At 41.3% G+C, this 12102-nt stretch overlaps 1 protein-coding gene across 5 annotated transcripts in view; it reads left to right on the plus strand.

The window, feature by feature from the left end:
• Positions 1-12102, plus strand: part of TTC7A (tetratricopeptide repeat domain 7A) — a 190653-nt gene that overhangs the window by 122648 nt on the left and 55903 nt on the right. For all 5 annotated transcript variants that reach the window (XM_069009784.1, XM_069009786.1, XM_069009785.1 and 2 more), the window contains 2 exons: positions 6512-6628; positions 10388-10485. In XM_069009784.1, coding sequence (XP_068865885.1) covers positions 6512-6628; positions 10388-10485 — 215 coding nt within the window. The remainder of the gene's footprint in view (positions 1-6511; positions 6629-10387; positions 10486-12102) is intronic.

Consider the following 12102-nt stretch of genomic DNA (forward strand, 5'->3'; position numbering starts at 1 on the left):
GGTTTTATTTTTTTGTTCATATTGGGGGCTTAATGGGCAGGGAGCCATAAAAATTAGGACTGTATGTCTGTAAAAGTATATGATCAATTTATTTTTGTTGGGAAAGTGATAGATAACATGGCACAGCATGAAGTTATAAAAGGAGGTTGCAGTCAGAGTTGCTGGCATTAATTTAACTAGAGAATGTGCCCTTAAATGTCAGGAGACTGCAAGAAGCCCGGAGTTATTTGAGAAGACAGCAACTTTGATGTTGATTTTTATCAACAAAAATATAGGAGATTAAAAGCAGCCCTCTAATTTTGCCTCCTTTTTTCTTATTGATAATTTGACTAGGGCATTAGCAGGTGTTGTGGGAAAGTTAATGAAACCATAACAGTTATGGTGAAACAGTACCCATAATCTAATTGACTTGTGTAGGTGACTCACCGCCGAAGCTAAACTCAGTAACTGGGAAACTGAGCAACTGCTTTTCTGTGAAGACACTACAGTTCCACTGGCAGATAAAACAAGACTAGACAATCTAGGTTATAAAAAGAACATGGGCTGTAATCATGTTCCTGCTGTATCAAAATGTAAGAGTAGCCATTCTTGATCAAACTAAGGGCTCGTCTGGCTTCAGCAGGGCATCTGGTGAATGCACAGGGAAAAGCGTATAGAAACGTAGCAGTAGGGTGATCCTCCCCCTCATATGTGATCCCTGCTTCTGTCAGCAGATTGGTTCAGAGGCTTTTGGAGCCAGAGGTTGCATTAGATTGTCTTTAATGCCCCTGATGGGCCTGTCATCTGTGAATTTATCTAATCCCTTTTTGAACATATTGTGTGTCTGCTCCAGAATATCCTGCAGCAATGGGTTTTGCACTTTACTTTTGTGTTGTATGAAAAAGCACTTCATTTGCTTGTTTTAAATCCACTGTTTGATTGCTTTATTGGATATTCCTTCTTTCATTGAAACAACACAGATTGCTTTGACTTCCTGATCTTCTTCATGCTATTAATGATTTTATAAATCTGTCATCTCTTCTCTCAGCCTCTTTTTCAGGCTGAGAAGTCTGTTTACTATCTCTATATATCAAAAGCATTCCAAAACTTTGATCATTGTTCTTGTCTCTTTCATCCTCTTTCCAGCTCTGTTAGATCAGTTTGTGTCCTGTATTCACCTGTGTCCTCCTTCTATATCCTTTACCTTAAAGGAGAAGCAGCTGATTCAAGAGCTAGTGATCAAAGTGTTGGGGGTTTGAATCCATGCCTCGCAGTTCCTCAGAGGGCACACTCAGGTCATCCACCCACCCAGGTTGTGACAGTCCCCTGCTTTTCACTGGAGCTGGTGCAGAGCATGTATCTGGGCTGCAGAGAGGTAGTAGTGTGAGCTGGTCTCTGCTGTCCAGTGGCACTTTGCTGCTCCACGCCCCACCAGCCAGGCACTCAATGAATTGCATTTGCTGCTCTTGGGGCTGGCAGCGGTTCCCGTCTCCGGGCAAATGTCCGTACAAACAAGCCAGGCACGTGCATCCCATCCTTTAATAAAAGAGAGGAACAAAGTACACTTATTAGCTGGAGAAGGTCAGTATCTTCATGCTAATGTACACAATTGGCTGGTGAATTGCTGCATGTTTTGGTGTCTTGTTGTTTCCTTTGCATTCAGAATCCAAAATAACCCAGCAGCTGTGTGTGTAGGTAGACAAATCTCAGTAAATAATGAAAGACTTTGGGGAATGACAGCACCGATCTGGTAAAGCTCGAAGACATGTAGATCTTTGAGCAGCTGCTGACAAGCTCTGAAAAACTGGAGGGGTTTTAAGCAGACAGTGAATGGCAAAATATATAGAAAAATGACTACATAATACTCATTAGTCCTAATGTAGTCTCTCAGCCTTGAAATGAGTGGAAGGTGTTACTGTTGGTTACAATACTGGCATTATTTATTGCTTGTCAAGTGATAAGACACAGATCCCACTGTGATTCTGTATAAATGTGTAGTACAAGGGCTACCTTTGATACTAAGAACTCAATTTTAAAGCAGGTTTTAAAAGTCCCAATGATTAACTGATTAATAAATCTTACAGAATCCTAGAGCATCCATAAAGTCGTCAATTGGTTATTGCTATACATAGCAACTTAAAACTTCCACAGGTGTGCTCATAAGCATTGATAGTATAGCATATGCACTTGTGAGATCTTCTGATAGTAAAAATTAGCTATTAAACCTCAGTAATTAAATTGTCAGGGACAGGAAGGAATTGCCTCTTTTCTTCATGGGTTTTATTAAAGAGGCTGAGCATTTAGCCACGTAAGATTAGAAGACTCTTGAAAGTGCTAGATAGGTGTATTTGGCCAGGCCTTGAGACATCATGAGTATAAGCAACTGAAATCAGTCTTAATGAAGACAAATGTTGAATGAATTCTGAAATCAACCAAAGTAGCTTGCTTACTTCTGAAAATTTTTGTAGGTCTTCCAAGATTCCAGTCTCTTCATTTTTTGTCAAGGCATGACATATTATAGTGATATGGTAATTTATACTATTGAAGTTGTGTTACTTGGAAAGCCTAATTTTGAATTTTCAGAGCTTCGACCAAATTCGACTGTACACAGATTTTAATTTGCCAGCATTAATGTGATAGAGTGATAGATGGTTGTGTTTGCTTGTGGCAGTAGCCTGATGTTACATCAGAGAATAAAAAGCCTGTGCATACTGTCCACCTACACCACAAAAGAAAACCTCTACTGAGAGGGAGCTTAGAGTCTCATATCAAGATTAAGTTCTGGTTATTTTCCATTGTTACTGTCCCTGAAATCATACACGTTGCAAGAAAGATCTGTGGGGTTTTTTGCTCTGTTTTCCTATGCTTATGTAGTAGCAATTTATATACTTGCTTTAGCCCAAATCTGTTTTCATATTCACAGGCTAATAGAATTACCAATGACTATATCAATAATCTTGGGGCTATTTTTATGTGTTGAATCTTTTTAAAAGTCTGCACTGCTTAATACTACAAGCATCATACAAATGTACAATGATATTAAGAAAATATGATAAGGTGAGATCTGTGCGTACGTAATTTTTGTTTATTCCCCTCAAATTGTGCACAGACACTGATAGGACACAATACTCGGTAGATTTATGTGTAGCAAGAGTGCTTGCTCACTAATAAAATTACAAACCTGAGATAAGTGATACTGCTTCACTTCAGTGTTTTCTCAATATGTTTACTTACCTGTTTTCACTGTTACAAAGCTTATTAGAAACTGAGAGATACTAACAGCGTATGGCACATGCAGCCTGATACCCTGATTGTATTTCCCTATTAGTTATCATGTTTAATTGCATTGTTTACTACTGCCACTGGTATGGTTTGATTCTTTTTGCTTCTTACATTCTTCCCATTTGTCTTTTGGTTTGGTTCATTATAAGACTACACGATGACATGGATAACACTATTCCCCAGGTGAATTACCACAGCAGTTAGTAGAGCACCGTGTCTGCAAGATCCTGTAGTGTGCCTGTGCCTTATGACTCTTGATAGTATTGTGCTGAGGCTTCATTATGTTTTTGTGAGAGACTTGTTTTTTTCCCCGATTTCATTAGTTGTTCTCTCTCCTGAGATAGAACATAGCGCCTTCATCCAGAGCAGCTGACATGTACTCACTGTAAGCAGTAAATAGCAGAGTGATGAAATGCTTGCTTTGTCTTTTTAATGTTTAACTGCAATGTATAAATATATTATGTACTGATTTTATTTGCCTGCTGATAAGCCATCTATGTCCCTACTAATGTGAAAGGGAGAAGGAGCCTTTAATATAATCCTCCTGTCCAGCAGTTTGACTGTTAATAGATTCTTCTATTTAATTAACACTGAGTGGCATCTTCCCATGTTGAAAAGTGTGGCATTATTCTGGGATGTAATATGACTGGTCTCTGGGCCTTGGACTCCTTGGCCACCATTCTGCTGCAGGCAGGGCTGTACAGTGCTTTAGAAGGGGTTTTGCTTTGAAAGTTTGTAGTGGCTTAAAAATTATTCTGTATGCTTAAAATAGCCTAGATTGTTTGATGTGCTCGTTTCTGGGACCAGAAGAATATTTTTAATAGAGTAGTTTCCAGAAGGAAGGTGATGCAGTCTTACCCCTCTGCACAGCGCAGCCCAAAGAAAGTCACTCATGAGCCTGTGCATGAAACCCACAGCTTCTCTTTGTACACTACCATTGCTTTCCACATGGTATCCTGTCTTGCTGAAAAGGCTGTAATGACTACAGAATTTACTGTGCACACAAGGTAGTGTTGCTGCAAAGATTATTTTCCTTGATAGTTGTGTGAATGCATTTACGTATAAATTTCCATTTGATGAGTTTCAGCTTCCAAAAAATTCTTAGATTCTCTGCATCTTTTCTTTTACATCAAAGACTCACAGTGAGATACTTCTCTGTGTAGGTGCTTGCAGGCTGGGACAAAATAATTTATTTGCTGCTGCTTGGTTAAACCAAATAAACTGGGCTTCTTAAGCCTCTGATGAAATACATTTTTCTAGCCCTCAGATCACTTGCATAACCATTTTCTGAACCATATCCCATTTTTAGTCATCTTCTGGAATCAAAGAGCAAGAACTAGAAACAGGTTGTAACAAGTGTCTTGCTGATGCTATGATCAAGAATAGCCAAGTCTTGCAGCTCCTACCTGATTGCATTTCTGTATGTGGATGCTAAGGGTTGTTTGACCTCTAAATTGCCTTGTTGCTCAGGAACTGCACATCTTTTGTAATACCATTGCACTCCAGGGTGTAACTTCCCATGTTTCAAGTGTGATATATATTCCAAGTGATTGACTCTGTATTCTGATCTATTGAAACAGGCCTTGTTCTTATGAGCCCAGTTCACTGGGGATACAGAGCAGCAAGCATCACTGGCCAGTGCCATTGCTAACCACTCCTCTGAATTCAGACGCATTCTTATTAACAGTTCATCCACTGTTACATCTTTGTCCCAGCAAAATTTTGATCAGTCTGTATCAGCCTCAATTACTTGAATCATGGAGGCATTTCCTCTCAGTTAGGGGGTCAGTATCTCTAAGAGCAGATGATGTTTTTATTAGTATTTGTTTTGTTCACATCAGTAACAAGAAAATCAAAGATCTAGAGTAGGGATGTAAAATAGTAAAGGGCAAAGACAAACTCCCTTGATTATGAATCTTGATCTTCCTTTCCTAGTCAAAGTTTGTACCTGAGGAATTTGACTGCTTGTTCTACAAGGTCAAATTGCAGCAGGGATGAGCAGAATTCCCTACAGCAGTTGATACAGTTGGGCTACATTTTGCTCACTACCATCCCCACCCCCCAAAAGAAAAAACCAACCAGCCAACCAACCAAACAAGAAACCCAAAACACAGATGTCCACCCTAACGTTTGTTAGTTGGAATGGAACTGCCATTTTAGCACATTCCTGTAGTTATGCACCACACAGTCTTGGCAATAGATTTCTAATTATTCCAAGTGAAGGATTTCCTACTCAGCTGCAAATTCTTCTCTAACATTGTATATGCAGTTGCTCTTGTCTCTTTCTGAAGTAGTTTGGATTCCTCAGGAGCCTGCAAGTCACAATCACAAAACTTTTTATGATATTTGACATTCAGCTGTTGTTGTGTGCATGTATGTACACATATGTGCTTCCAGTGGATTAATTGCTAGCCATATCAAGTGAATTAAAATTGTGTTGATACTGGACTGTATCAAAACAGTTAAAGCAGAGAAGTAGTTTGCATTAATATAAAAGAAATAAATCATATTCACAAGTAAAATAAAATGGGTGTACTGAAGGATGGTGTTAAAAGCCACGCTGGCAGCAAGTGGTAGGTTATGTCATTGCCAAATCTGCCTTCTAACCTCTGCATGACCCAATTCTGCTGAATTCCAGTGGTCTGTGCAAGTACGTCTTCTCTAGGTATAAGAATAGTAGCAGCAGTTACACTACCTAGAACAAGAATGTACAAGGCTATCAGCTGTCTTGCCTAGGGCCATGAGATGATTGCCAGCTGGGGTTAAGCAAAAGCGTTTCCTTCCTGTGAGGCATTACATAATTATCTGTGTATGTTAAGTGTGCTGAGGTTTTTGTCTGAAATTTATTATATAAGCAAGTGCTATAAGAAGATGCCAGACTAAGAAAACAGCCTGGGCATATGTATTATGGCAATTCCTTTTTCTCCTGTTTTTAATACTGTCCAAAATAAAATGAGATTCAGTGTATGTTTCACCTTGTTAGCTTTGCAATGCTTTGCTTTTAACACTGTCCTGCCAGCTTTGTGACGCAAATTTGACTGCAGCTGAGGAATATTGTTAATCCTCTCATCTCCTTGTGGGGAATCAAAGTTGAGCCAAATGAAATGTTTTGTGCTACGGCGTTTTCTTTTATTGCTGCACGTACAAAGCAAGTAAAAATGCTGCCTGCCAGGATCTCGCTGGAGTGATACTGATTCTCTACTTTTATGAGATGCCAATAAAACAGGAGTTACTCTTTTTCATCTTGCAGCTTACTCTTCACCAAAGTAAAACTGGAATGGATACATAAAGGACCTGAAGAAGCTCTGGTGACATGCAGACATATGTTGAGGATGTGGCAGATGGTATACAATGTTTTACAGCACAGGTAGGCTTTCTCCACTGTAGCAAGTTCAGATTTGTTATTTGCAATGTGGTTATCTTTTTAAGTTTTCTAGGCACTTGAGTTATTTTTCAAAAATGGTGATAAACAGTACTGTTTAAAAGATAAGTAATGTTTCTGGCAGTGATTAAAAAAAAAGGCAAGATTTTAATAGCCATTATTTTTAAAAAAATAAAAAGCAACAAAACCAAAACCTCAGTATTTGAATATTGAAGAAGCAGTTTGAACTACGAGTTTCTGATCCAAATGTCTAAACATCTCTATCCATATTTGGATGTCCAGAATGGAGGGCAGATTCTCTTTTTCCCCAATAGAACTGAGCTTTCATCAGCTATTGTTCACAGACTGCAGTAGTTGGCACCACCCAGGAATGTGTGGGGGTGACACAGCCCTGAACTGAGTAAGCCAAGGAAAGGCACACTGCCAAACTCATAAGATGCAGTTGCACGCTGGTTGCACAGCCTGGTGCTAACTGGGCAAGGAAAGAAGGGAAGGATGTAGCATCTTTCTCCCTTCCTTGTCCTAGTAAATCCTCATTCAAACAATGCTGCGTTCTCTGTTCCCTCCCTTTCATCTGCTGCCCCGCTGAAAGGTAAAGTTTAGAAAGTGTGGAAGATACTGAGTTGGGTTTTCTTCCTTCCCACACCTTTGGATATTGCCCTAGTCAAGGTACCAGTGTACAATGTCTTGGGAATGTTGTACCAAGATCCTGCACCGATAATGGCCATAGGGCTTGTGTTTGATGGGAAGGACAACATGCTTGATGGCAACAGTCAAGACAGCAGGGTGATGTAGCTTGAGTTGTTCCCCAGTTTCTGTATGCATTTGCATAAGCTTTATAAACACCAGAAGTATATGTACAGAATGGTGAATGCCTGTGTACAAGTTGTCCTTGAGGGATTATTAGTAATTCTTGTTGGTTTAGCTAATGAGCAGCAAACCAAACACAAAAATCAAGATATTTACATAGCAGCAATGGTCTCTTACAGACTTGAATCATTGATTTCCTTAGGCCTTAGCATCTTTAGCTAAGGATTCAATCGTGTACCTCTCACATGAATAATCTTTGTACCCATGAGTAGTCCTCATGAAGCTGATCAAATCCACACTGAACAATTATGACTGAGGAAGATTTTCTCTTGCACGGGGGGGCTGCAAGCCTGAGACTGTAGAGAGTACATTGGAAAACAGACAAATAACTAGTTCAGCCATTTGGACTGCATTTGGATCCCAAGCTGTGCTTTGGCTCTTACACTTAAAAACCCAAGATGTAATAGCTTTAGAGGCTTTTGATAAGCTTTAGCCATAGAAGCCTAAACAAAACAAATTGCTTTGCTTTTGCTTTTAGGAACTGTAATGTGTATTCCCTGCTATTCCCAGTGGGGATTTTTTTTCCCTCAAAAATACATCAGAAAGTATTTTTTATTGGGAAATACTACTTGAAAGGTAACAAGAATCAGCTTGATACCTGCAGTTTTAGACTGGATTCAGTGACCCAGGAAGCATCTTGTATTAAGCAAATTGCAGCAGTGTCAGCTAACAAATATTTAAAATATTCTGGGTAGGGCTTGCAAAGGAACTTAAGGGGAATTCTTATCAGTGAGACTTGGACAAAAACATTTTTTAGGGCCTCTTGCAAAAGAGAAGGTTGTATTTACACAAAGTTGAGAGCTGATGCACCCAATACTCTTTATTAGTTCAATCAGTAGATAATTGCCTACACAATTAAATGGCACTTTATTTGCATTTGTCTGGCCTTTTTCCTGGCTTTGGAATCTTACTGTGACTCTGACAGACCAAAAAGTCTTGCAGGGCCCAATATTTTATCCCCAGCAGCTATTCATATGCCCTGTTCAACTCTCCTCCTGTCTTCTCTCTGACAAACTGGTGCCTCTGCAGTCTCACAATCAAGTGTTCTGCTCAACATTTTTGTCACTGTTTGGTCCACTGTCTCAACTACCTTTCAAAAACATGGGCAGTAGATGTCCTGCTGTCAGCCTTTCCAGTGCTGTATGCAGAAAGCAAATCATCTGGCTACTATCCCTTCCATGGTGCATGGAAAAGCTTTCTTGGCTGAGGGCTTTGTACTGCAGCTTTTAAGGGGTAGTTAACTTTCAGCCCTTCTCTGGGATAACAAAGCCATTGGGAGAGGCTGTGTTGCACAATGCATTACACAGGATTTTCAGCCTGGGATTTTCCAGTCTCTTCACCTGTCCTTAGAGTGGGAGTGCAGTGTATTAGCCAGTGTTTCAGCACATGCCTGAACAGTGACTCCATGGTGGTGGCTGCTGCATTAAGGCAGCACTTGCCTCATGGCAGTAATATTTGAAAGTGCAGCTGCCTTATTCCTGCATACACAGGAGTAAGACTGAGCTGCTCCTACAGTTCCACCAGCAGCTCCCAGCCAGGGCACTTATATTTGGGTCAGTCCTGTCTAGGCAAGGCTGAGGCATAGGACAGATAATTTAATTTTCCCTTCTGTCTGTCACTACCTGACAGTCTCAAATGAGTTTCCAGTGTGGAAACCAGTATGGAAGACAAGGGAGGCCCATTCAAGGACAGACTGGTACAGTCCAGTGCCCAAGAATTCAGAGTGCATTGACAGAAACGTTATGTTTGATCCCCAAGCCCAAGTAGAAGGTTATTTAGCTGTTTTAAATATGACTGCTGTTATGATGAATGACAGTAAGTGGCTTTCAGTTTTAGGTTATTAGCTGGGAAGGACAAGACTTGGTTTATCTTTTGCTGTTGTTCTGTGTGATAATGGAATAATTGTGTTTAAAACCAAATAGCAGGCCCAAGCTAATTCTTCTGCTAGATTAATGCAGATTCAAGGGAATTCTGTGTAATCCCTACCAAAGGACTCATCAGACTGAAAGATGGGGGCATCCACACCAATCATGTCTCTCTGACAGCTTGCTTCCTGGAAGGAATATTGTCCAAAGGCTGAGCTGCAGGCTTGGAAGTGTGCCAGAAAAAGTAGCCAAGGCAGTCACTTTTCCTTTTGGTATTTTGTCCCTTAATGGATGATGAGAGGAGATATCATCACCACTGATCCTTGGGGGATGGCAAACTATGTGGTGACAGGAAGGCTCAGGAGATCTGTGTTAAGTGAGTTTTTGTTAGCCACATGATTTTTTTGGTGAATTTCTCTTTGTAAGGCCTCTCCTGTGAGGACAGAAGTCTAGTACAAGAACAGACCAGAGGCTCCCTGTTTCATAAAGCAGTGCTATGTGGTAGCTTTTATCTTCCTCCTCTTTTTGAACAGAACAAAGGTGGAAGGGGAGAAAATAAACCCTTTGAAATGAAAGAATGAAGAAATTAGCACCCAGGTGGAAGGTGGTAATTGGTCCGTTTCAAAAGGATCAGCAAAGTAGACCTGTGAATAAGTTGTTCTTCATACAAGCCCAAGAGATGGTGGTTATTGCTGGGTGTGGGTCTGCTAGTGGGCCTCCTCTGGTCTGACTTCTGGCTGCCAACGTGCTTCCTGTCCAGTGGTTTGCAAAGACTCCCTATAGCCAAGTAAACTAAATACCAGTGTGTGCCCTGGAGCCCCTGTGGGGCAGTCTCTGAGCTTCCTGTCCATTGCCAGTGGGGTGGGGATTAATATATTCAATCAGCTGATTTCTCACAACTGGAAACCTTGATTTTTCACTTACCATGACAGCTCGACTATTGCCTGCTTTGAGGAGAACGTTTCTGCACTGACAGGTGTGCAGGTGACACAATTTCATTTCTTTACAGTGGCTCTGAGAAAGGAAGTAGTGTGACTGAAACACCAGTGATCAAAAAGCATAATGGACTGCATCTCACTCTCCCAGATGCTCATGATACTGATTCTGGTAAGGAAACAAGATTTGTGCTTTTTGTGAGAGATGAATGTTCCATTTTCTTCGGAGAGGGTGGTGGGCCTGCACACATCTGTGTTGCTGGGCTGCTGGTCAGGAGGTCCAGGTCTGCCTCCATGGCCAGCTCTGCTGCAGGATGTGGCACTGTGGTTTGCCTGTACCTTGGCTTCCCTATGCAAAACACAGTGAGGACTTTCTGCTTGCTTTTACAAAGCTCTCTGAGATGTATAATTCTGGTTTGGTTTTTGGGGTTTGTTTTGTTTTGTTTTGTTTTTGTTTTGTTTTGTTTTTTTTATTCCTTCCCTCCCTCACCCTGTCTCTCCCTCTTTAATCCTTTTTAGATGTCCTGATCAAGCCAGCTGCTATTGTTGGTTTTGGAAAGCTGAGTGAGAGTGTCAATTCCTATTAGATGGTGATTCGCTTTGGGATTTGTGCATAAACCTTGTGATGCTTTATTATATGGTAAATACATATTCACGGTCACAGATACAGTCAGATGGAAATAACTGAGACATCAAAGCTGATCTTGGCAGTAAAGGGGGAGAGGAAGCTTTCAGAGAGCGCTGCTGACTTGTGATTTTCATCATAAGTCTCCTGATATTTGGTACTTCCTTTAAAACCCTAGCTCAAAACAAGATGATGATGTGAGAAACTTGCCTTTTAACTTGGAGGGTTTTTTAGGGAATCAAATGTCTATCCTTGTGGATGTAGAAGTAACACTTGCAAAGAAAGTGAACTTCAGACTCGGAAACTGGGCAAGAAAAAACCTAACACATAAATCTCATGGGTCTCCAAGGAATTAGGGTTTGTCTGAGTCTTAATTGTTCTGTATGCCATGGTGCTGTCTGCCAAGAAGGGCAAGTTATTGTAAAGTACAAGCCTTGAACCAGCTTTTCATGCATCTGAAGTGATTTGCACTGAATGCAGTTTGGTTTTAGCCAAGAAATATATTCCTCCTCCACTTTGAGAATCCAGGTTTCCATGCTAACATGGTTGCCCCCACAATGGATGTAAGAATGGAGCTTGTACTGAAATTACACCACCCACCTTAGTGTGGGGCTGGCACTGGCTGCTTGCAGCAGGGGTCTGTGGCTCCCTTCTCTGCAGGCTCTGGGTGCTGCTGTTCTCCAGCTGCAGAAGGGAGGCAGCTGGGTCTGCTGTCCCTGTTGGGAGCCTCTTTGAAGACGGTAATGGGTGAGATTGCAGGGTACAGCTCTAGCCCCTCTTGCCCTTGTGCTTCCCCAGAGCTGGGGCTGTGGCTGCCTGCTTTGAAGGAGGGAGGAGGTCTGCTGTTTCTGCATGGCTGTGGAACAGGCACTGCTGTCTGCTGAGAAATCCCCCGGGAGCGTGCAGCAGCATCGCTGTATCGCGCAGGCGCTCTGTCATCTCTGGGCTCATCACTGAAGGGTGGGGGTTTCTGTGGCCGGGTTTGACACTGGCCTCTCCCTCAGCTAGACCACAGTAAGATTATTTGCTATGCCAGAATTCTAGGTTTGTTGCCAGAAAGATTAATTCCTCTTTATTTTCTTCATCTTCTGCTAACTGAAGCAGTGCTCCTAACTAAATTCACTGATATCAGTCAGCTGCCTTGCTGTTTCATTCTTTCTCTGA

The sequence above is a fragment of the Aphelocoma coerulescens genome, chromosome 3, assembly GCF_041296385.1.
Source record: "Aphelocoma coerulescens isolate FSJ_1873_10779 chromosome 3, UR_Acoe_1.0, whole genome shotgun sequence".
Taxonomy (NCBI): domain Eukaryota; kingdom Metazoa; phylum Chordata; class Aves; order Passeriformes; family Corvidae; genus Aphelocoma; species Aphelocoma coerulescens.